The 26,479-nt window shown below is 43.4% G+C and overlaps 3 protein-coding genes across 3 annotated transcripts; 2 read left to right on the forward strand and 1 right to left on the reverse strand.

Moving 5' to 3' along the window:
- The first annotated feature begins 454 nt into the window (after positions 1 to 454).
- On the forward strand, positions 455 to 1,950 carry gtf2h5 (general transcription factor IIH, polypeptide 5). The gene is made up of 3 exons (XM_080537685.1): positions 455 to 500; positions 859 to 954; positions 1,519 to 1,950. The coding sequence occupies exons 2-3, from the start codon at positions 920 to 922 to the stop codon at positions 1,697 to 1,699; spliced, it is 216 nt and encodes a 71-aa protein (XP_080393811.1). The 5' UTR covers positions 455 to 500; positions 859 to 919; the 3' UTR covers positions 1,700 to 1,950.
- A 2,508-nt stretch (positions 1,951 to 4,458) lies between these two features.
- Positions 4,459 to 11,866, forward strand: dynlt1b (dynein light chain Tctex-type 1b). The gene is made up of 5 exons (XM_080532420.1): positions 4,459 to 4,531; positions 4,897 to 4,938; positions 5,356 to 5,479; positions 5,779 to 5,856; positions 11,568 to 11,866. The coding sequence occupies exons 1-5, from the start codon at positions 4,505 to 4,507 to the stop codon at positions 11,636 to 11,638; spliced, it is 342 nt and encodes a 113-aa protein (XP_080388546.1). The 5' UTR covers positions 4,459 to 4,504; the 3' UTR covers positions 11,639 to 11,866.
- Positions 11,867 to 13,709: 1,843 nt separating this feature from the next.
- On the reverse strand, positions 13,710 to 24,711 carry tmem181 (transmembrane protein 181; the record flags this gene model as incomplete). Its single annotated transcript, XM_080539130.1, has 17 exons — positions 13,710 to 13,794; positions 14,361 to 14,427; positions 14,584 to 14,670; positions 15,021 to 15,103; positions 15,459 to 15,510; positions 15,606 to 15,708; positions 15,893 to 15,950; positions 16,233 to 16,324; positions 16,535 to 16,665; positions 18,725 to 18,824; positions 18,914 to 18,994; positions 19,201 to 19,317; positions 19,687 to 19,808; positions 19,940 to 20,030; positions 20,691 to 20,758; positions 21,633 to 21,736; positions 24,581 to 24,711. The coding sequence occupies 17 exons, from the start codon at positions 24,709 to 24,711 to the stop codon at positions 13,710 to 13,712; spliced, it is 1,572 nt and encodes a 523-aa protein (XP_080395256.1).
- Positions 24,712 to 26,479: the final 1,768 nt, after the last annotated feature.

Here is a 26,479-nt window from a genome sequence, read left to right on the forward strand (position 1 = left end):
CATACCCAGTTATCCTCATAAGCCTTACCTCAGGTGCATGACTTAAAAACAGGTTTATCAATATTTATTATATTGAACTGGATTATAACACTTGCTCAACAACTCAATATTCTAGTTTATAGCAATTCAACATATTTGTCTCTGTAACAGATGTGCCGGTTACATTTGCAATTTTATTTGACTTGAAATGTTGTCTCGTATGCATTGCATTGCCAATAATTTCCATGTCAAATAAACCTGTGTAAAATAAATATAGCTGTGCAAAAGACTAACCTGCCTTTAATTTGTTGTTATTTCTAATTGTATCATATACAATACACACATTTCTGGGCTGACTGATGACTTTCTTCTTCTTCTTTTTTAAACGACTCAATTAGCTCGCTATTTTTGTCCCTCGTCGTACACACTACATCCCATGATGCTTTTCGCTGAGTCGTGACGTTACATAGGTTCTTATTTGTTGACTTCCAGAAGCTGCTGCTCCTACCCAGCTAAGCACTGTAAGTGTTCCACATATTCAGGCGTATATGTGATCTATTAGGATTCATTAGCAGGTTTGCATCGACAACCAGATGCATTTGGCAGACTAAACACAAAGAGGCTGTTAGCTACACGGCTAACGTTAGCTTTAGTCAGCTCGCTAAAGCAGTAAAACAACATTGTTTCATTGTATCAAGTCATTGTAAGCCTCATTATTGGTCATCAACTCCGCGTTGAACAGACAGTACTTTACTTTATTGTCAGCCTGTGTGATAATCAATCGCATGCATTGCTGCGCGTTTCAGATCTTTTTAATGCTGATTACTGTGGTTGCTATTGTAACAACTGATGTATGAAATGGTTGTAACTCCTTTTCAGGTTCCGTTGGTGGTTTGGGGTTGTTGATAAGTCTAGTCGATCCACAAAGCAAGCTGACAACATGGTGAACGTACTGAAAGGTGTTCTTGTTGAATGGTACGTAGATGTATGCCCAACTTTCTATACTATTACTTTTTAAAGTAATTCTTCCTTCATCTAGCACTGTAACTGGCTGCCAATGGTCATGGCATAGATTACTTTTTCTTATGATGACTGATGGACAGATTATTCACTTACTTGGACAAATGTGTTGTAAGTCGCTTTGGATAAAAGTATCTGCTAAATCCCCAAAATGTAAATGTAAACTTAGTAGTAATCAGAGTCAGTTATGAGGTCTGTATACCAGTATATGTGGCTCTGAGAATAGTGTTGATCACAAATCAGTTGTGAAAGGGTTTGCTCTTTGCTGTTATGGTTTTTGCAAATACGACTGTGTTTTCGAGTTTTTTATTTATTGTTATTACGTTTGGGCTATTATTACTGCAGGCATACAGTTATTAGTAATATCAGATAGAAACCCATCACTCAATCGTCAGAATGCATGGTAGGCCTATGTGTTCTGAGGATTGGTCTACTTACCAAACGCAATTGTGCCCTCATTATTGATTGATGTGTTCAGGATTTCCATCTCAATCCATCTCTTGTCTCCTCTGTTTGCAGTGACCCTGCCATGAAGCAGTTTCTGCTGTACCTTGATGAAACGTCCGCCCTTGGGAAGAAATTCATCATCCAGGACCTTGACGACACACACGTTTTCATTTTAGCCGAGGTGGTCCACACACTCCAGGAGAGAGTCGGGGAGCTGATGGATCAAAACTCGTTCCCCTTCACGCAGAAATAAAGATGAAACGACACTTCTGAAATAGAATAATGTTCGTTTATTTACAGACATTCAACTTTTGTTTAGTGAAAACATTTGTATTTATACGGTTTGCCTTTTGCAGCTGCACACAAGATGTAACAAGCTTGTGACGAAGCCTTTCGGTTCCAGTTATATGGGGTGATTGAAGGGATTTGATCCCTCACACCTGGGCCACACAGTGTGTGTGCGTTTCATTTCGGTGCCCATGTTAACAGGTCAGAGCAGCCACACAGCCCACTTGAGCCATCGTCTCATGCTGTGTGGCTGCTCTAACCTGTTAACATGGGTGCCGAAATGACGCCCATGCGCTGCTGAGGTAGAGGTGTCCGGTGTGACCCAGGCGTGAAACGTGAGCTCTTTTTTTGTCGTATTATCTACTGATGATGGTTAAATTTGACATTTGTGACAGCAGCTGGTGAAACCGCTAACAAGTCGGCATCCGATTTGGCAACCTGACTTTTATTCTGAAAAATGAAAATAAATGTTAATGTTGTTGAAAATCAATGACACACTAATGGATTCGATGATTAATCCCCACTAATCCCTAGTTAGTGTAGAGTAGTGGGGATTACTCATCAAATCCATTGCATTGCAATATTTTGGCTTGACTAGCGATTGTGTCATTTATTTTCAATAAGTTACATGTATTTACACTTCAGAATAAAGGTCTGAACGTTTTGATTGGTTGCTGACTTGTTCCCAGTTTCACCAGCTGCTGTCACATAATATGGTCAATGTGTGAATACAGATGGCCTATTCCATGATGACTGTGTAATTATGCTTCAGCCTTGCCTGCACAACTCTGTACTTCAGTTCACCCATTCTAATGATGCGCAAATACATTTATTATTGACACCCCTGGTAAAGATGAGTAAAAAGGGTTATTTAAAAAAAAAATGCACCTTTTGATGAATTAGCTTAATGTCACACTGACAAAAAAAATAAACATCCAAATGTATTCTATACTGTGTCATTATGAATACCCTTTGTCAAACAGTGTAATATAAACATTTGCATTTATTTCAATCTGCTGTCCAATAAAGACTAGATTTGTAGGCCCTGAGTATACATCATGACATACAAGCAAATAAAAGATGTAATAATTCATACACCCGTAATTTAATATCCCACTACCTCTCTCCATCCTAACATATAACATATATTAATGGTATCAAAGATTTCCATTAATTTCAGCAAGAATGCTTCACTCGAAATGTCAACGTGTCCGCTGCAAGTTTTTTGTCACGCTAGCGGTTTTCGGGTACTAGTTTAACGTAAATGGAAACTAATCAAACATGATATGGGCAGCGATATTTGAAGTCTGTTAATATTACTGTGTATACCTCTACCACCCTGGGTACGAACACTTTGCTCGGCTGCCCTCGAAGACGCGGTTCAGGACCATGTTCGCAAGGACAAAGAGACTGAAGCTCAGCTTCTACCCCAGGGCCATCTGAACACAGCAAAGACCTAGGTTCTGGGCCCTGGACAGTCTGGGCGGATTGATGGCAGCTGCTGGATTGAAATCAGGTGTAGTGCTGAGGCACAAATGTGTACATTTCAAGCCTGCAAACTGCGACACTTTAAATGAATGTGCAATAACACTATGTGCAATATGGCAACCCTAGGGTACATAAGGTTCAGAGAATAGGAAATGTTAGAATAGGTATAGCATAGCATAGAGTACAGCACACAGTGTTTTATTTGTATAGTATAGTATAGTGGATAGTGTACATAGCCTTTATTTATGTAAACCAGCTCCTTTCCCTTCTTTTTTTTTCTTTCCTAGCACCAGGGGAGCCACCCCTCCCAAATTTCGTTGTTTGGTACCTGTACTATATCAATGACAATAAAGACAATTCATTCATTCAACTTTGTCCGACTCCAAACCAACATCCATCCACCTCTCAGTTTGTTGACGTTAGATTTGCGCTCTCTGCTGGAAACGATACGTACTGTTTCTAAATAAAGATTATTACCTCTTTATTCCAGAGAGAGGCGATCACGGGTTGTCGGAAAAACGGCTGTTATCGCTAGTAGCCTGAGTTACAGAGAAGTTACGGTTTGGCAAGATATGTGCAGACTAGAAAGCAATGGTCGAAAACAATATCGCTGATGGAGTACAACATTGAAATGCTATTTGGTGGAGAAAAAAAAGATGAAAAGATTAGGTCCCGCTATATTGCTCAGGCTGCACTACAGCGTCTATTCACAGGCGCGATCCCACTACTGAGCGGCACGGGGGCTTTGGCCTGCTCCGTTTCCGGCCTGGGCCGGTGCACCCCTCCTTAGACGACCTGGTGGTCCCGGGCTCCCCCAGGAGCACCATATCGATACCGAACTTAGTGCGGACACCCGATCGGCATAGTGCACTGCAGCTCAGAACTCCTGAGCTCAAACGATCCGCCAACCTCAGCCTCCCAGCAGCTTGGATTACAGGCGCACGCCACTGCATATCGATACCGAACTTAGTGCGGACACCCGATCGGCATAGTGCACTGCAGCTCAGAACTCCTGAGCTCAAACGATCCGCCAACCTCAGCCTCCCAGCAGCTTGGATTACAGGCGCACGCCACTGCACCCGGCGAGAGAAGGAGAGACTTTCAGGGCTTTTGAGGTTCAAAATCGTGACGTCACCACGTGCATTCCTAGTGGCCTGTGTCCTCCAGTGGACACAGGCGGAATTGCAATTGTTACATTGCTGGTTGTGCACGAGTTGAAAGTTCAGTCTCATCTCAGTGTCATCTGATGACAGTCAGCTAACGGGAGGAACGGACAACCATCATGGATGAGTTTCAGACTGAAGAGGAGGTAAACTAGGTGGATTGCGGAGTTGAACTAAAACAGCAACGCCGTAAACGTTACACCCAGTCATGCGTTTGACAGAACTTGACGCAAACGACGTTTTGAAATGTAACCCCAAACAAACGTTAGTCAGCTAGCTAGTAATGCTAACCTCAACCCTAGCTAGATGTTTTTCTTAGATACTGTTTGCTTTTGAAGCGGACTTATTTTAGTTATCTGCCATGATGCGGTAACGTTAGCTAAAATAGCATTATTTGTTTGCTATTTGTATTTCAAGATGCTTGTGTGCTTCCATAGAAGGTTGGGTACAGCTTAGCGACATGTTAACTGCTTTCTTTTGTCTCTGTCTGTCTGTCTGCGCTGCCTGCAAGACTGCCTTTGTCGTGGATGAAGTGACCACCATCATCAGGGAGGTAATTCTTGTCAATTAAGTTGGATATGCAATAGTAAAATGCAAGCAAACGGCTGCATTTGCAGACTTTTATAGCAGTGATTGGTAAGATATGTTAGCTTGCTAGCTAACGAAACTCTCCCTAGCAACATGTTGCTAAGGACATCAGAGTGAGGTCGTCGGTTGCTACCCAGCCATAGATGGGCTGCGTTCGTAAATTCGCTCTGAGAGCGCCGGACGCACACTGGGTTTGACGTCACAAAGGACCAAGTAATTTGATTGGACGAGAGGCGTTCCATGAGTGCTGATCAAGATTCCAGTGCGTATTTACGAACGCAGCCATGATTTCTATAGAATGTTTTGGTCTGAACAGCGTGTAGTAATACAGTTGCAGTTACCAACTATGCTATATATATGTATGTGTTATTCTGTCTTTCAGTCAGTAGAAGGAGCCATTGGAGGAAATGCCTACCAACATAGCAGAGTGAACCAATGGACCACCAATGTAGTAGAGCAGTGCCTGAGTCAACTCAGCAAGCTGGGCAAGCCTTTCAAGTACATTGGTATGTATGAAGAATCACACGATGGCTGTTCCTGATGTCCTGAATGCAATGAAAACTAGAGAAAATACAGGATGTGCTATATACAGCCTTTCCAGCAGTGGTGGAGGGATTACATCTCTGAGGCTTCATCTCAGGTTAAATCTTACAATGCAAAAACGTTCCGAAAAAAGATATATCGCCACACAACCTTCATTGATGCTTCCTATACGTACTGAATTGCCGTTTCACTGTTATGCCCCTGAATTATGTCTTTTGTCTTTTCACATGATGGATGTGTAAACATTTATCTCTTTTGACAGTGACCTGTGTTATCATGCAGAAGAATGGGGCCGGTCTGCAGACAGCCAGCTCCTGCTTCTGGGACAACACGACTGATGGTGCGAATCTCTCACACACACACGCACGCACGCACGCACGCACGCACGCACGCACACACACACACACACACACACACACACACACACACACACACACACACACACACACACACACACACACACACACACACACACACACACACACACACACACACACACACAGTCTCTCTGTAATGCGGGGTACACACATAAGGAGTTTTTGGCCGGTTTTGGCACGATTTTCGGATGTCTGAAAACGACAGAAAACGCCCGGTTATCAGATGGATCTTAAGCGGGGTACACACATACGGATTTTCTGCGATTTCAGTGATTTTCGGATGTCTGAAAACAACAGAAAACGCCCGGTTATCAGATGGATCTTAACATTTTCCTATAACAGAATCCTGGGGTGTGAGGTGTGTTAAGAGTCAATCTCTCCCGGCAACCTGCTCGGAAAATGGGCGTGGCCGGCAATTGCAAATGTGAAATGTGTTCAATACTTCCGACCAGAAATCATAGGGTTGCCAGATTGTTTGGTGGAATTAGCGGTTTTAGACTGTGGTTAGTGTACCGATAGTGGCCTGTAGGGGCGCTATACCAGCTACTGCATGTTGAATGTACAACGTGACCAATAAAGCAGTTTGATGAATGGCGACCAAGTGTGTGTGTGCACATTGATACATGGTACCAGGAGTGGGGTGACACTAGCCTACAAAGATGAATAACATTCGGTCGCCGGACGAGTTGAAGTTAAGTGGAAATGTCCACGAGAACTGGAAAGCTTTCAAGCAAAGTTTTGAGCTGTACGTGTTGGCAATCGGTCTGGAAGAGGCGAAACATGAACGTCGAAGGGTAGCACTGCTTCTCACAGTGGCAGGCAGAGCCGCGAGGGACGTTTTCAACACGTTTCGGTTTCCTGAGGGCGATGACCAAAAGTATGCAGCAGTGCTAGCAAAGTTTGAGGAATATTGCACACCTAGGAAAAATGAGACGTACGAACGGTATGTTTTTCGCAACAGAGTACAGGCCGAGTCAGAATCCATTGAACAGTTTGTCACGGACTTGCGTCTGAAAAGCCAGTCGTGCAACTTTGGCACATTGTGTGACTCGCTAATAAGGGATCAGGTCGTCATCGGCGTTGTCGACAAGAAGGTGAGAATGCAACTGCTCAGAGAATCCAATTTGAGCCTGGAGAAGGCAGTACAAATCTGCCAGGCGTCAGAGAGCGCCAAGATGCAGCTCAAGTCATTCGAGCCCGAACCAGCATCGGTGGACGCGGTGCATGAGAGAGTGCATGAGAGGGCCGCTAGCAGGTGGAACAGCAAAGGAAAGTCCCGCGCGCCCAGGCCCACAAAGGACACAGACTGTGACAGATGCGGGGGCAGACATGCAGCGAATAACTGCCCGGCTTACGGTGTGGACTGTCGCAAATGCGGTAGGAAGAATCACTACGCCCGATGCTGCCTGTCAAAGAAAGTACAGGTGGTGCAACAAGGCAGCGACACGACCGACACAGACGAGGATGACGAGAAGTGGTTCGTGGGAACTGTGGAGAACGAGGACAATAAGGAGGAGTGGATAGCCAATCTGGAAATCAATGGAACGACAATTCCTCTGAAATTGGACACGGGGGCTCAGGTGAACATACTGACGATGAAAGACTTTAATAAACTGTACAAGAAGCCAAAAGTGCATGTGAAAAAGGTTAATCTGAGAACGTACAATGATGAACCGATTCCTACAAAAGGGGTATGTAGGGTCACACTGTCAAGGAAAGGGCACTCTGTTAATGCTATGTTTGTGTTGGTTGAGGGTGATAGACAGACCATATTAGGTCTGAAATCCTGTGAGAGATTGGGCCTCATCAAAAGAGTGCATGTAATTGACAGGTCTGTAGTGACACCTAGTGGTGCAGCTGAGGAACAGCATGAGACTGTAGCTGACACAGAAAAAATAAGGAAGCAATATAGAGACGTCTTCGGTGGTATAGGATGCCTACCTGGGCAGTACAGAATCCAGTTAAAAGCAAATGCGGAACCTGTCATCCACCCGGCAAGGAAGGTGCCGGTGACCCTTAAAGCTAGGCTGAAAGCAGAACTACAAGCCCTTATAGAGAAGGGCATAGTGAGGAAAGTAGAGGAACCGACTGAGTGGGTCAGTTCTCTGGTGATAGTTGAGAAAAAGAATGGTGACTTGAGGCTCTGTATAGACCCAAAAGACCTGAATAAGTGGATCAAAAGAGAACACTACAAACTACCAACTAACTCAGACATAACTAATGCTATGGCAGGCGCGCGTTTCTTTTCTAAGTTAGACGCATCATCAGGGTTCTATCAGATCGTTCTAGACGAAGACAGCTCCAAACTGTGTACCTTTAACACACCATTTGGAAGGCATTGCTTTCTCCGCTTACCGTTTGGGATATGCTCAGCTCCAGAGGTGTTCCACAAAACAGTGCAGCAGCTGTTTGATGGTATGGAGGGTGTGGGTGTGTTTATTGACGACATAGTGGTCTGGGGCACAACAAAAGAAGAACACGACGAGAGGCTACGCGGGGTGCTAGAACAAGCACGTAAAGCAGGGCTTAAACTGAACAAGTCGAAATGTGAGTTTGGGGTGACAGAGGTTACTTACCTAGGTGACAAGTTGTCCGCGGAAGGGATACAGCCTGATCCAGAGAAAATAAGGGCAATAGTAGAGATGCCAGCGCCAAAAGATAAAACAGACCTGCAAAGAGCATTAGGGTTAGTCAACTACATGGGGAAGTTCATACCAAATCTGTCTGCAAGCTCAAAGGCCCTCCGTAGTCTACTGGAAAAGCAAAACGAATGGCAGTGGGAACACGAACATGCAAATGAGTGGGAGGTGTTAAAGGCCAACCTGATCAAAGAGCCGGTGTTAAAGTACTATGATGTTGACAAACCGGTCAAAGTCTCTACTGATGCATCCAAAGAGGGTCTCGGAGCGGTGCTGCTCCAACGACACGGCACAGAATGGTTTCCCGTCGCTTACGCATCCCGAACGATGTCATCTGCAGAGCGCAACTATGCGCAAATTGAGAAAGAGACATTAGGCGCGGTTTTCGGATGTGAAAAGTTCCATGAATATATCTACGGCAGGGAAATAATACTAGAGACTGATCACAAGCCGCTTATTGCCATTTCCAGAAAGCCACTTGGAGATGCACCGCCACGCATCCAGCGTCTCATGTTACGGCTACAGAAGTACCACATGACGCTCGAGTTCACTCCAGGAAAGTACTTAATAGTGGCAGACGCTCTCAGCAGAGCGAGTTTGAGTGACACGGGCCCGAGCAGCACCGAGCAGGAGGTGCAAATCCATGTGGACTGTGTGAAGGCCCAGCTGCCTGCATCAAATGAGAAATGGGCCCAGTTCGCGCAGGAAACAGCAAGCGACAGAGAGTTGCAGGAGGTCATAGCGGCCATCCTCTCACCAGGAGATGAGGCCAGGATACTGCCAAGTCCGTATCGTCACACTAGAGATGAACTGACAGTGATCGACGGGGTACTCCTTAAAGGTAACAAAATAGTAGTTCCCGGCTCCATGAGACCAGAGATGGCTAAGTTAGCACATGAGGGCCATTTGGGAATAGAGAAAAGCAAGAGGCGGGCTCGTGAGGTACTGTTTTGGCCATACATGAACAGAGATATTGAGACTGTAGTACAGCGATGTGGGATTTGCCAACAGCATAGATATATGCAGCCTAGAGAGCCGCTTCTGCCTCATAGCAAACCAACCGAGCCATGGGAAAAAGTAGGTGCAGACTTATTTCAGCTGAAAGGGAGAGACTATTTAATCATAGTGGACTACCATTCAAACTATCCAGAGTATGCGCTGTTGTCTGATACCACAGCAAAGCAAGTGATCGCTCATTCTAAGTCTATTTTCGCAAGGCACGGTATTCCAGTGACTTTAGTAAGTGATAATGGGCCGCAGTTTAGCTGCCAGGAGTTCGCAGAGTTCGGAAAACAGTATGGATTCAAGCATGTAACCTCAAGCCCACTGTACCCGCAGTCAAATGGTCTAGCGGAAAAGGGAGTGCAAATCGTGAAACGACTGCTAAGGAAAGCAGCGGAAGCGGGTGAGGACCCGTACCTGGCAGTCCTCAACTACAGAGCATCACCGCTGGAAGGTGGCCGCTCACCAGCAGAGTTGCTGATGAACAGGAGGCTCAAGACAAAGCTGCCGTCAGCAGAGCACCTGCTCCAGCGCGCTGACCACCGCACACAGAGAGAGCACCGGTCCACACAGAGAGAGGACCGGTCCAAACGTGCCTATGACAAAAGAGCACGGCCCTTGGGACCTCTTGAACGAGAGGACCTAGTGAGAGTCAGATGCGAAGGAAGATGGGGACCGGTCGCACAGGTCCTTAAAGAGACTGCTCCAAGATCATACGAGGTACTTACCGAGAATGGCAATACAATCCGCAGGAACCGGAGACACCTGTTGAAGATTCCACGCCCAGAACCACAGCCTGCAGAGAATGGCAATGACAGGGAGACTCCGGGAGAGCAAATAGAAGGGGGGCATACTCAATCAGACACGGACAGCCCTCCTGTCGAGTCACCCTCCCCTGGGGTGGAGCGGGTTCAAAGGCCGAGTAGGTCCATTGTCAAACCTAGGAGACTTGTAGAGGAGTGCTAATAACACGCACAGAAAGGGTGGGTTTATTATTTTTATTTAATTTTTTATTGCGGACTTGGAGTTCTGTTCTCAGGGTCATTACTGTTTGTTTCTGGACTCAGGTTATTTGTGAATTGATGCTGTATGGTTCCATTACAGTTTGTTTTCAATGAAAAAAAAAAAAAAAAAAAAAGGGAAGAGTTAAGAGAAGTGTAATAATTGTACTGTTTAGAGTACCGTTACATTGTTTATTTGTACAAGCTGGAGAGTACATCTTGAGAATTCTAGTACGTATGCTAAGCTATAGATATAGACTTGTAATATCTGTGAACTGTTATTCTCTGAGATCAACTTCATCTTAATCCTTAGAAAAAGGGAGATGTACCGATAGTGGCCTGTAGGGGCGCTATACCAGCTACTGCATGTTGAATGTACAACGTGACCAATAAAGCAGTTTGATGAATGGCGACCAAGTGTGTGTGTGCACATTGATACAGTTAGGGTGGAAAATGTCATTCCCATCTGGCAACCCTGCTCGCCAATCAAGAAGCGAGCTGACTTCGTCTTAATAATAATAACTTTATTTGTATAGCGCTTTTCCTGCAAACGTTGCGGCTCAAAGTGCTTTAATCATTATATAATCTTCATTTAATTATTTGGTAATTTAAAGGCAATATTAAAAGGATGGGTTCACGCGAGATTTCTGGCTTGGGGAACGAGACTCTAGACTAGAGAGTCTGGAATCTGTCGTTCCCCACGCCCATTTTCCGAGCAGGTTGAGAGTTGATTGACAATTGAAGAGAATTGACTCTTAACACACCTCACACCCCAGGATTTTGTTATAGGAAAATGTTAAGATCCATCTGATAACCGGGCGTTTTCTGTTGTTTTCAGACATCCGAAAATCGCTGAAATCGCAGAAAATCCGTATGTGTGTACCCCGCTCAAGGCTGTTCAATCCAAGATTTTGTTTCTTCATGTGTGGGGTCTGTCTCAGATAAGATGTCGGTTAAGATTTTGAAAATCCTTATGTGTGTACCAGGCTTTACTCGGCCATCATTTGGTTTTATTGTGTCTTTGATCGCCAGGAAGCTGCACAGTGAGATGGGAAAACAAGTCCATGTACTGTATCATCAGTGTCTTCGGCCTGGCCATCTGAACCTGCATTCAACATCCACATTGAATGACATAGTTTTTTTTCTTCTATGAATGGACTTTACTGTGTTTCCTCTCCATCCAAACTGATTGTAGGCAACAGCCCATTTGACCAAAGTATTTCTACTGCCTCTAAAAAGTGTTAACGGTTACTGTGTATTTTGTTTGTTTTTTCGTATTTTATGAGGACCAATTTGTCATAATAGGATTTGTTAGTGACCTTTGAATAAATTATTCCATGTTTTCACTGTTTGATATTTACTTAACGAGTTATTGACACTCAATTATATTAAATGCCACTACAACACAATTGGGCCAATTCAATGTAGAGTTAAGCAATCAACACAAAGTACACAATACACAAACATTTCATAAATCAGTTTTTTAATGAATACTTTGCTGGATACACAACAGTGCCTTATTTACATGTGATATTTACAGTGTTGCTTGATAATTAGACATGTTTTATAGTCCCTCTATCCCATAGACCCCAGTTCTAACTCCAATAAACCTTTTACACATCACCACAATCATCTCCCCATGAGCCACAAGTATATCAATTTAAATAATCTCCATCACAAACATTCACATCAAAAGTCTTTTTACAAGATTTTGTCAAGACAGCAGTCAACATTTAGGGAGAAAACCTGCCCTTGGTATGAAAGTGAAGTGAAAACAAGGCACAATCTTCATTGGTGTACATACACCCACCAGCCACTTCATTAGGTACACCTTTTCAACTGCTCATTAACCTAGGTGTACCTAAAGTGGCTGGTGCGTGTATTTGGGAGATCAGGATACCAGTGGCAATTCTTTTTAACACATGAATAACAAGCATTCATAAATTCAATCCAGACTGAAAATGGCATGAAGTAGTGATGAGCCTGTTAAACTGTACATTATTACATTGAGTTATCCATAAGGACATTGAGTGCAGAAACTAAAAGCTAAGTGTTATGCCACAAGGAAAATTATTTAATGGAAATGTAAAAATCTCACAAGACATGACAATGTGTTTTTTTTTTTTTTTTTACATATATAAATAAGTGTGCTGGTTGGAGGATAAGAATCAAAGGATCAAAGGAGAATAATAATAATATTCCTCTATTGCTTCTTCAGGAATGCAAAATCTGATGACAACTTAAATCTTACAAATAGAGCAAGCAATAACAATACAGTATCAATTGCCATCACTAAGGCAACAATAAATTAAATTCAGACAACAGGAGTGCAATCATAAAGCTGCTTTATGAAGGGAATGGAATTGGTAAAGTAGTGGGTAAACTGTACCTATGGTAAATCATACCAACTCAAGGCTCTCAACTAAAGGTTATGTGGTGATAACACATCTGGGGAAAGGGGGTATTCAGAAAACTATTCTATCAATGTCGATATGGATTCCTCATTCTCTTAACCAAGCAGAGTTAAGACTGGTTAATCGTTTGTCTTTTTCTGATCTTTTAAATGCTTTTAACTGGGATAAAACAGTAGTACAGTGTTTTCTGAATAACCACCAATATACCCAGAATGTCAGAGAGCTTAATAGAATGGCACAACCAACACATTTCAAGCACACCAAAAAAAATACAGTAGTGGTTTTAACACTAGAAATAAAATAAAAAAACATTCGATTTTCAGCATAAATAAGAAATCCCATGATCAATATTGGCACTCTTCCCTTTTACGGAAATCTTCATCTAGAACCACTCAGAAATGAAGAAATGCAGGTCATAAAAACCAAAGGACATAACGGTGGAGAGAATGGAGAGTGGTTGCGTTTGTGAGGCTAACTGACAGTTTCCCTCTCATCCTCTGGGAGTTGGAAACCATGAAATTCTAAGATGAAACATCTTCTGACCTCATCTGCATACCTTTAATTGCAATTACATTCAGAATACACAACTCAGTTTTCCATCTAAAAATATATTTATGTACAGTTACAGTATATTACTATTTGCATTACCTTTGCAAATACTCCCTATTTACATTACATATGGTGGTTCGTTGTATGTGCTGCCTAGATGCTTCCATCAGGGTGACAGTAGAGCGGGTGGATGCACCAACCAGGGATCAGATCAGTCGCTGTCAGTCTCGTCCTGGTACTTGGCTGTTGCTTTGATGGCACGGCCATTTTGCAAAGGCATTTCCTCGTAATCGCTCCTTCATAGAAGAGGAGAAAGAGAAATATCTATCAACGTTTTGAACAGATGATGGAAAGGTTTGGAAAAGCTTAGTAAGGGAGGGACTTTGGTAATTAGAATAATCAGGGTATATACAGGAATCTTGAGGTTAATTTCAATACCTTTCTAAGACTTTTTAAAGACTGTGTCAATATTTTTCCAGACCTCACCGTCACTTCGAGCTGTAACCGTTGACATCAGTGACACCTTTAACCTAACAGTTTTAGTTTGCAATAGACTAGACCACTGTCATACAACAGAATTTCCGGTTCATCTTTGTTTTTTAATAAAATTAATAAATTCACGAACTTTTACTCAAAGTTTTTAGGACTCAAACTCTTTGGACAGAGTCTAATTCAGAAAAATACCTACAAAATTCAAGACCTCATAAAATCGTGATAAGACTTTTTAATACTTATTAAGGGTCTTAAATTTTCCCCAAATTGATTTATCAACTTTTAATACTTTTCAAGACACCGCGGATACCCTGAATAATGTATAATGAAAAAGTAACCCAGGACAATGAATATTGACGTGACTACTTACCCGTATATAACTTCATCATCTGAGTCATTTAGCATGGAGAAAGCAGGATTATCCTTCAACTGGGAGTCTATGATATAAGAGAATGATTGATTGATTGAAAGATTAGTTAACTCAGCATTTATCATATTTACATTTTAGGAAACTATGAACAGAAAAAAGCAAGAGGGTGTATGCTAAAACTAAGTATACAACATTCAATGGATTTTCCTTATGCTTCACTTACCATAAATGGCATTTTTCGAGGGGGAATACACAAAGGCTAATGTGTAGAGGTAAAAGTTGAGTAAACCATAGAAGGAAAGAAATTCGGCTGGTGTGTCTGGAATTAAGGAGTGTATCTTATTAAGAAGAGAGAAAATCATCTGAGATGACATTGGTCAAAATAAGAGTCCTGTGGCCTGGGGTGGTTCAGTGGTCTAGCACCACAGCCTACAGTTCCCGACACATATGTCCATGTCGGCAAGGGTTCGAATCCAGCCCATGCCCTTCTGACAGACCCTCTCCCCTCCTCACTATCCTGTCTTTCTCCACTGTCTCTATCGAATAAAAATTAAAAATATAAGCCACACTCAAGAAAATAACCTTACCCTACCCTACTGACCGCAGCATTCATAACAGAAGATCAAACATTGACAAAAACACATTATACGAAAAGGATATAGTTTTGGTAGTGGGTAGACAGCTCAGCCACAAAGTTGTCTTGCAGAGCCTTGGCACCGAACCTCAGGTAGAGTATGACCATGCTGGAGGGACAGGCAGGAGAGGGGAGTGTTTAGAGGCAGGACAGGGCAATGGCACATTGTATTGCCGTTGTGTACGAAATAAATGTGCTATACAAATGAAGTTTGAGTTTGATTAAATTAGCCACAGATATTGTGAACTGTGTTTTCATTCAGAAGTTAAAATGGAGGAATGGATACAGTATGAGAACCATGGTCATTCATCACAGGAGGTTACCCATTGCTTCTGACCAAAAATGGTCAGACCGAATGTTTGTGATACACTTTCACACAGGCTGTTGCACAATGCACAACGTCAAGGCACCATGAGTAGAGGAAATACAAAGAAACAGTGAATAAACGTCCAGTGAGATCGCACCTTATTACCAGGACCACAAACGTCAGGGCGGTCAGAAACTTCAGCCGGAGATCTGTTGATCAAGTTCAGACCACGCATACAAATCAATATTCAGGATATTAGGATAGGCAATATGAAAGTAGGTATAATACATGTGAATCATGTTACCTGTGTAAGGCATGTTTTTGAGCTCCGAACAGGCTCTGACGATGAGGAAGATCAGATACAGGATGTAAAGAGTCACCACTACCAGGAAGAAGATCTTCATGCCCTGGAAGAACGACAGAGAAGTGAAACCACTACCCTTTGATGAATGTCCACCATGTTGAAGCTAAGCACTAAACAGATGCTTTTGAAACAGCCTCCAAATGTAATCTCATAGACGCAAAATGTGCCTGGCAATAATATTTATAGATATTTAAAAACAATGTGTTGTAGGTGAGGGTCTCACTCACCTGGAAGTTAGCGATGTCCACTTTGTACAGGTAGGTGGGATCCTGCAGTTCATTCACCCTGTGGAAAGAAAAGGTAGCTTATAAAAAGAAAAAAATGATTCAGTTTTCTGCCACTTTGACTGCCGATGGCACTTGTTCTTATCAAAGGTTTTACTTTCGATGATTGATGTACAGTTGATTCACTTACTTGGACAAATGTACTTATTGTAAGTTGCTTTGCATTGAAGCGTCTGCTAAATTACTTACTAAACGTAATCGTAATCATCTACTTCTCTGACCACAGATGTTGTCATTTGTATATTTGACAGAGATTGGTTGGACAGAGTTCAGAGTTTCTTACGTTTGCCATATACCTAACGTCACCGCAGAGAGCCACAGAAGACCTACGATGACTAGCTTGGGCAGGTAGAACGTCAGAAACTTCCTCTCTCCCTAAAATAGCAAATGAAGAAAACCAGAGGGTAGAGGGTTAGAGGGTTAGGGGAAACTATAGAAGTTATACCATGGTATTTACCTAGCAACAATACTTTGATTGGCTACAAAATGAAGTGTCATCATTTATGCATATTGGGTGAATAAACCGGTCACTCGTAGCACTGTAGAAGGTCAGTCACCCCTAAGCGCTAAATAAGTTAAACCCACCTGGACCCGGATGCCGTGGTAGACACACAGCCAGAAGAGCAGCAGAGAACACAGGAAGAGGGCCTGGAAGAAGGCGTCCAGAGTCCCCGGGAACCAGCTGTTCACCAGGAACGACAGCGGGAAAAACGGATCTGAAACACACCAATCCACACCAATCAAAACACAGTTGACATCTCAAAGCCTTTAAAAAGGTACACACTGAAACACATTCAAGTTACATAGGACTTTGTAAGTTGCGATATATGTTGAACAGCGCAATGGAAGATTGAAGATTCTGTACATGGTCTGGGGAAGGAGTGGATCTCCCTGTGCATCAGGGTTTCCGTTAGAAAAATTTGCCGTCGGACATCGTGTCCGGGAAGAATTCGATTTACCGGACAAACGTGATATATTCCGGTCATCATATTAAAATATAATTATTATTTTTTTTTTCAAAATCATATTTTTTTTTTCTCCAAATCTAATATAGCTGTTTGTCGCGGTGATTACTGTTGTGTAGCGGCCTATATATGCCATTTAATGTCTATTTCTCATCCGATACGATTAGATGCGAGCTATATAATATATAATAATATAACATGATTTGACGCATGCGCGCTATGCCATGCGTCAAATCCAGCGCTGAACGGGTCCAGCGCTGAACGGGCGCCTCACTGGGAACTGAACAGACAGCATCGATCAATGAACGGACTCCACATTACGTTAACTGAAGTTTGTTAAATTGTTTGGGATTAATGTGAGTTTTCTATTTTCTCTTTACAGTTTTACCCTTTTTTTTTTTTAAATCAATAAAACAACGTCATTTCTATAAGTCTCGCTGGTTGGGAAGGCATTTCGTTTAGTTCGGGAGTATGACAATGGGAAGAACATAACTGTTTATTGAGAAACAATTGATAGGCAGTCTGGGATACGTATATAAAGAAATACCACAATGTCTAGATGTATAACATTTTATTGAACAGTAACAGTGCAAGCATGTAGGCTACGGGGAACAGGGATTTTGGTCAGTAGGTCCTTTGTACAGAGGGCGTTTCTCTCCGACAACGCGTTCCCAGGTACCATGGAAGTCATAGGTAGTCCAGCACACTGACAGAGAGACAGACAGACAGACAGACAGACAGACAGACAGACAGATAGACAGACAGACAGACAGACAGACAGTCAGCTTACTTCTACCCTTTTGAGTGGAATTACTCCTTTAATTAGCTGTTAGCCATCTCAAAGCCCCCTGAGCTGCTCGTCAACACTGAGAATAGACCACATTATAGAAACCAAAACACCGTTTTTTAAATCCACAGGGAATAACCGAGAGTGTAAGGAAAGGCACACCCAGCGCTGTCAGTGGTGGGGAGACTTGAAGTGGCTTTGCTTGATTTCCATCACAGATTCAAGGATTGAAACACTGATGAAAATAGGGAGTAATAGTGATGGGATTATCTTAGATTATTTTAGATTAGATTAGATTAGATTAGGTGAGATTCAACTTTATTGTCATTGCAGAGTACAAGTACCAGACAACAAAATGCAGTTTAGCATCTAACCAGAAGTGCAAATAGTGATATAAAAACAAACACTTAACTTTCGGGGAAACTGCTAAAATAAAATAAATTAAATAAATTAAAAAAGAAAGCGACTATTAGCACCGCCGAATGACAACAAACGTATGAGTAATGAGTAAAACAATGTCACTTTTATAGTATGTTGTTTAACTTGCCGTTCGGTCGCCATGGCTCTGGTGTGTGTAGCAGCTTCAGCTAGCTGGCTGGAAACTTCTAGGGGTGCGTTCGTAAACACGCTCTGAGAGCGCCGGAGCGCACGCTGGCTTCGATGTCACAGAGCGACCGAGTCGTTCGATTGGACGAGAGGCGTTCCGCGAGTGCTGATCGGATTTCCAGAGCGTGTTTACGAACGCACCCAGCCAGCTTTAGCGAATTGTATTCAAAGGGAATTATTTTCACCGGACAATATGTCCGACGACTTTTCAATTTGTCGGACTTCACCAAATTTTACCGGACAAAGACCGGTAATTGCCGGTTAACGGAAACCCAGCTGTGCATGTGTGTGTTGTGTGTATGTGTGTGTGTGTGTGTGTGTGTGTGTGTGTGTGTGTGTGTGTGTGTGTGTAATGAATAACACATTCCTAACAGTCTGATCCTATGGCAAATAAAGCATTGGATCGAACAGCCTCACCATTATACAGTAGGAGCAGAGGTAGCAGGATGGACATCCACTTCTGCTCAATGCCCCAGTCCCTCATGGAGAACTTCCTCAGCGAGTGGGCAAACATGCACTGCAACACAAACAACAGCACAAATGAGGACGGATGGACAGATGGACACACACATACACACACACACCAAAGAAGACAAGGTCACTTACCGTCACCATGAAGGTCAAAACCACAAAGACGAAACGGAACCATATTTCCACTTGTGAGAACGAGGGATTATACGTCTTCCACTGAGAAAGAAAACAAGAAAGAGGGGGGAGGGGAGGGGAGAGAAGAGAGAGAGAGTCAGTTGAGAGAGGAAAAGCAAATGTGTCACTGATCAAGTGAACTCCAAAGCCACCCTATGTAGCAGTACTATAGGTAGATATGCATTTTCAGACACAACCAGCCGACAGATTAAACAATTTGATATTTGCCACCGGTGTTCAGGGCTCACCATGAAGTTGACCTTGATGTCGTATGTGACGTTCTCCAGGCCTTTGAAGCTGACGTTGATACTGTACTGGGTGTAGTTCAGGTAACCCAGGTGCACCACGATGATCTCATCACAGGTCTATAAGAGGAGACAGGTGGGAGGGAGAGGAGGAGAGATACTGGTTCGATACTAAATGCTACATCAATGAGAGATCTATAGGCATGTGTAGCACTGATGTAGCATTTAGCACAACCAACATCAACAATACATTTCAAACACATACAGCTTTATATAAAACAACAACTTTACATGTAGGCCATTCAGCAAAAGATCTAAAACGTCATTAAGTACATATCAAGTCATTTCAAGTGAGACTGCTAGACTTTAGACTCTCCATTGACCTGTTTATCGACTGTATGGGTGATAACAGACTTATTGATGTGTCAGACTGTCGGACTGACAAACTGATGGATACATGGATGGGTCTAAGTATTGAATGACACTCACATCGCCGCAGTGCAGAGTACGTGACTTCTGGTGCACGTTGTTGCTGATGTGCATGATGCTAGCGTCCTGCATCACTCCCTTCAGCTCCACGTTGATCTCAAAGTTCTGCTGGAAGTCCACCACTGACAACCACCAAAAAAGACAACACACCATGAACTAAGAGACAACAAAAGTCTTGTGAACAATAACAAAATAATATAAATATACAACCTTTATATTGCATGGAAAGGGTCACAGTAATGTGATATCTCACCATTGCTGTGTTCCACCTGCATCACACACGTGAGCCAGAGTTGCTGGTTGTAGGTGGTGAGGGGCGGGGACTTGAGATTGAATGGGCCGGTCTGAAGTCAAAGATCACAACATATTCAGGTCTAGTGGATAGTGAGTTGGACTGGTGATCGTTAGGTTGTGAGTTTAAATCCCGCCTGAAACAACACCACCACTGGTGTGCCCTTGAGTAAAGGCACTTATCCCTCAGTTAGGCCTACTCCAGGGGGAATGTCCCTGTAATTCGTAATTGTAAATTGCTTTGGATTAAAAGCGTCTGCTAAAAAAAAAAAAGTGTTACCACTAGAAAATAAAACTGAAATCATCAGTATGTTACCGTAACAATTTGCACTGTGCATGACTGACAACATCTCACCTATCCCAAATCAACACCTAACAACTTCTACCTTGACCATAAGACACTTTTTTACAGAGTCGTTTAAATCGCCTGGCCTATACAGTAGACTATTTTCAAGTTTCGGACAGTTTTCCTTCTATCCGCGTTTTCAGGTGTACAAGATGTGAGTAGATAGAGAGGAAAGAGGGTTGATTGGGATTGGGCAAAAGACGTTTACAACTTTTACTGTTGTGTACCCCTGCCTCGAAAAAATGTGAAAGCATCCGGTTGGTGCACTCATAAAGGCCAATTCTGACCTACAAAAACAGCAATGCCAGTTAAAGCACATTCCTTGCTCTCCAGACAACACATGATTTTCTCCTCCTGCAAGTCTTACCTTTATAGAGTGATTTCTGGCTAGCAGTACGTCACCATTGGATGTAGTCTCTTCGATTATTTTAGGACCTGCAAAAGGAAAGAAAGCAAATTAATCAATAATTTGAGTATCCACATCTGTCCAAACCAATTATGAAAGCTATATTACCCAGAAATAAATTGCTTACAGCAAATCTTTTACTGTGGAGCTATTGCCTTTACAACATTCCTTTCTCTCTGGACACATGTAATGTTACCAACAATAAGAAACTATCGAGTGACCATAGAGCTTACTAGACATTACAAAGAGAGAGAGAGAGAGGAGATGGGTGGGGGAATGTAGGATTTCCTTGCAGGCCGAACTGATAAGAGCAGTATTGTGGCCAAAACTATGTCATTCTGTACACAGTCTGTCATCAATATTTCATTATGTGGCCGGGATCAGGATTTCTGCAAGAGTCACACACTCTCTCACCGTCCCCTTTTTCTGACTAGCTGCTTCACAGCAAACACATACAGTAGTCTGGGTTAGCATAGCTTGATAGCATAATCAATAAACAGATAGACTGGAATGACCGTCAGCTTTGAGGTTATTGAAGATAACACACTTGCACATACATTTTTACATTACATTTTAACCATCTAGCAGACACTTTTATCCGAAGCGATTTACAATTACAGATTACAGGGACAGTCTCCCTGGAGTAACTCAAGGGAACACTAGTGGTGGTGTTCCCAGGTGGGATTTGAACTCATGACCTTCTGATTGATCACCAGTCCAACTCGCTATCCACTACTAGGCCAACATTACCCTACTACATAGCACATATGTGTCTATCTGTGTTGGTTATTGATTAGGCTAGAACAGAAGGTAATAATAATAGGCTAGAATTAGGTTACACTAGATCTAGTCTAGATTAGGGCTAGAAGGTTAACCTGCCATCTCAACGTACTCTCTACATACCTGCTATGCCAATGAAGACTGTGAGGCCAAAGCAGATCAAGAAGACCACAAAGACCAAAACAAAGTGTCTTTTGGAGAGTGTGTACAGCCGCATGGGGGCCAACCTGGGACAGGGAGGAACATCGTCATCGTGTTAAAATAAACCGTGCTTATACACATGATGTCATATCAAATGTGTTTATTAGAGCCATGTGTAGATCCTCTTGTAGAACTGGTTTCACTGGACAACACACACAGAGAGAGAGAGAGAGAGAGAGAGAGAGAGAGAGAGAGAGAGAGAGAGAGAGAGAGAGAGAGAGAGAGAGAGAGAGAGAGAGAGAGAGAGAGAGAGAGAGAGAGAGAGAGAGAGTCTGTGGTCATTCTGGCTGCACCATAAATTCTAGCCATCCATGCAATATTAAACGCTAGCTGCTCTTTACCAGGCGCGGCTTGTCTGGCACTTCACCAATGAACCACGTCAGCTAGTCTTGAGACGTGACTGAGTAACAAACCCATGTGCCGAAAGAAACAAAAATCCACTCTAACTAATAAACCAGCTGCAGACATGATAGTTATAGTTAGTCGTGTAAATGAGCTGTGCTACCAGATGGCTTAGTTATCAACATTGGCAGACAAGGAACCCTGAAGTTTCGACAAAGCAAAGCGCACTGAAATACGTTAGTGGCAGCAATAGATCTATGTTATAGATATAGCTTTGAAATCATGAACTTACAAATCCATTTCGTCGGATTTCTCACTCTTGATGGCGAGATCAAATTAAACAAATGTCCAGGTAAAAAATCCACATCCGTATACGTCAGACTATGCGACAACTGAAATGCTACGTCTTTGAATTGGGCGGAACGTGGGTGGGGGCTGAGAGCAAGGAGGAGGGGAGGAGGTGCGGAGGGGGCTGAGAGCAAGGAGGAGGGGAGGAGGTGCGGAGGGGGCTGAGAGCAAGGAGGAGGGGAGGAGGTGAGGAGGGGGCTGAGAGCAAGGAGGAGGGGAGGAGGGGGCTGAGAGCAAGGAGGAGGGGAGGAGGTGAGGAGGTGGCTGAGAGCAAGGAGGAGGTGAGGAGGTGGCTGAGAGCAAGGAGGAGGGGAGGAGGTGAGGAGGGGGCTGAGAGCAAGGAGGAGGGGAGGAGGGGGCTGAGAGCAAGGAGGAGGGGAGGAGGTGAGGAGGTGGCTGAGAGCAAGGAGGAGGGGAGGAGGTGCGGAGGGGGCTGAGAGCAAGGAGGAGGGGAGGAGGGGGCTGAGAGCAAGGAGGAGGGGAGGAGGTGAGGAGGTGGCTGAGAGCAAGGAGGAGGGGAGGAGGGGGCTGAGAGCAAGGAGGAGGGGAGGAGGTGAGGAGGTGACTGAGAGCAAGGAGGAGGGGAGGAGGTGCGGAGGGGGCTGAGAGCAAGGAGGAGGGGAGGAGGTGTGGAGGTGGCTGAGAGCAAGGAGGAGGGGAGGAGGTGGCTGAGAGCAAGAAGGAGGGGAGGAGGTGCGGAGGGGGCTGAGAGCAAGGGGGAGGGGAGGAGGGGGCTGAGAGCAAGGAGGAGGGGAGGAGGTGAGGAGGTGGCTGAGAGCAAGGAGGAGGGGAGGAGGTGCGGAGGGGGCTGAGAGCAAGGGGGAGGGGAGGAGGTGGGGAGGGGGCTGAGAGCAAGGGGGAGGGGAGGAGGTGCGGAGGGGGCTGAGAGCAAGGAGGAGGGGAGGAGGTGGGGAGGGGGCTGAGAGCAAGGGGGAGGGGAGGAGGTGCGGTGTCGTTGCGAGCAGGGTTGCCAGATGGGGCTACTGCCGAATGGGCTACTTTTGATCACACTGGGACGGAAAAAAAGCATTTAGGCGGTATCAAAATGTCAGTGCCTGAAAGTTACAAAATGCGTGAAGTTAAAAACACACACCCTAGTAGCTACATAGGCTACAATGTGCTCTTTTTTTTATTATTATTTTTTTTACAAACATCATTGGCAACAGACATACAGTTTAGGGGCAGGAGATGGGCACCTGCCCAATAGTAATTAGCGGGTTTCTGACAATACAATACATATATTATAGGTTTTGAATTGTTTTTTTTGTGGATTTAGCGTTTGTGACTGTGGTTGGGCTGGACATTGTCAGTCCCATCTGGCAACCCTGGATGAGGTGCGGAGTCCCTGCGAGCGCAACTGTCAGATTGTCATCCGTGCATTTTAGCTCTATGACTCTAGCCTGGTGAAAACAAAAGACTAAATAAAAACCTGATGAAATCTAAATGTCCAATTTTCCACAGAACATTTGCGAAAAGTTTACAAGGCCCACCACGAATAAGCCCAAAAAACGATTGCCTACAGTTCGGCCTGAGGTGAGGAGTAGGTCTGTCTGTCCTGTATTTTGTCCCCTCTCCTGCCCCAACACTTGTTGGCTTGTGTGAATCGGGGGTGGGGCTCAGCCCACCCAAACTAGGCCTATTTGAGGACCTGTCCTTCATTACTCTCGCCTAGATTAAAACTGCTTGAGAAATAGCCTACATGTCTCAATATCATTTGGATTGTATTTGTTAACGCAGCTACTGGTGGGGGAGCACTCTAGCTACCATTTAAAGTCAGGCAAGATATAATAAATCATGAAACATCTAAATAATACATAAAAAACATAGACAATATGAGGATTATCTGATGAATGTGAATAGCGCACCTTCATGACCGATTGCGCCAATGTTCACTGAGCATAGGTTTAATAACATCAGTAGGCTGGCTGATCTATCTCTATAATGAGATTAACAATGGTCATTCGTTAAAATGTCGTTTAAATGTCACATATCAACATAAACACTGAACAATATTGATGCACCCAACAAAGCCTAGTCTCGTGTTCAATTCAGAAATGTTCTTCAATGTAGCATAATTAATATTATATATATATATATATATATAGACAATATGTAATAATATATACATATATATATATGTATATAGTATTCTTTAATATTAGCGCAATGGCTATATTTACCTATAAAATCGATCGTCTCGATAAGGTGTAAGGTCTTCCTTTAATTCGTTATAGGCCTCCTGTATCTTCTTACAAAAATATTTCAGCTCGCTAAACAGAGGGTTTTCTAAGCCGGAGTAGTCGGTATCCATCCTGCCCGTGTCTGGTCCCTGAAAATGGCGATGGGGAAATAATGCGCAGCCTTTACAAAACAAACGCCGGTATCTCTCTCTTTTGTGTTCTCTCGTTTAATTGAAAGTGCATACAAAGCTGTTTTGTTTGTGCACAGGTCCAAAGAAAAGCACTAAAAAACCGAAGAGGGGGGCGGCGGAAGCGCACATACACACATACACTCACACACACACACACACACACACACACACACACACACACACACACACACACACACACACACGCACACACACACACACACACACACACACACACACACACGCGCACACGCACACACACACACACACACACACACACACACACACACGCACACACACACACACACACGCACACACACACGCATAATACATTATACTGCTAGGGTGAGGAGGGTCACGTGGATAGGATTCAGCACCAAGGAGAGAGACTTCTGTAGCCTGTGATATAGGCTCTACCTATTACCGACTCCCCTATAGCCTATTTGTTTATGTTATATAGTTTTCCACATAGTTATTTTGAAAAATTGCCTTGGTCTACTACGTGATCTGAACTCTTCGGTACATAATTCCACATGGAAACTGTGTGTAGGCAAACCTAAACAATTCTGTGTTGGGATAACTAGGCTACTGGGATAGGATTGAAGTGGGAAATATCAGAGGGTATAAGGCAACAATATATTTGTTGGGATATTCGTTTTTGGGTATTTTCACTTTCAGTCCCTTTCCGCCAATATTTGTGAGCGGTTTGAACACAGTCCTTTTTAAGTGAACTAAGAGGTGACAAAAGTACAAGAAAACACTCCTTCTGTTTGAGTTTTCTTGCTGGTCCATTTCAGCAGTGATGAGGTCAATGAGGTTTTTAATTTAAAACAATATATATAGTCAACACACCGATACATTGTGTATGTCAATTACCTCTGTTTCGGGCTCCATGACTGGATTCTGCATCAGGCCTCAAATCATCTGATTTGAGGTCCGGTTCCCTTCGGTCCTCAAGATATGATCATATCAGCCATCAGTGAACCTTGCTAGATGTGACTTTAAACGAGGTAGGAAAGTGTAATGAACACAGAAGAGATGAAGACAGAGATGTTAGAGATGTCCAGGGATCCATCCTCTTCCAGACTGTGTAGTACATCATAATAATTCTGTAAAGAATGATTCTGTAAAGAAAACACTCTTATACTCATTGTTATGCACACTTTTCCCAGATATGTAGCTTCCACATCCATGCCTCGAGTGGTAAACATGGTCCGCGCAATGTCAAGCTTCTCCACACCCTGGTCACCTCTCACCCTTTGAGATATACAATTTGGAAATTACTATCTACTTGTAATATTAATATTGCTTGAAAGATTCAATTCAATCTGTCAAATATAATTCATATCAGTGGCGGCTGGCCGATAGAGGGCGCTGGGGCGCCGCCCCCACCTTCACTTCCTAGTTGCGATTTGTAAAAGTTTTTTTTTTAAATAAACATTGTTTATTCACAAAATGCGTCTGATATTCTGTCGGCGCCTATCAGCATTCATTAAAAATCCTCCAATACAATAAACATTTTATCTGTGTGTGTGTAAAATTCACTGTTAAAATACATAGGGGGAGGAGTCGGGGCGCCGGCCGAATGCAAGTCTATAGCAGGCCAAATACTTTTCGCTTACACGTGAGCTGTAGCAGCGCTCCAATTGGCTGTCTCCTATTTCTCGGCCGGGGCGCAAAAATTGCGCCCTGAATATCCGGTTGTATAGCA

This window comes from Nansenia antarctica, assembly GCF_963989245.1.
Source record: "Nansenia antarctica genome assembly, chromosome: 1".
NCBI lineage: Eukaryota > Metazoa > Chordata > Actinopteri > Argentiniformes > Microstomatidae > Nansenia > Nansenia antarctica.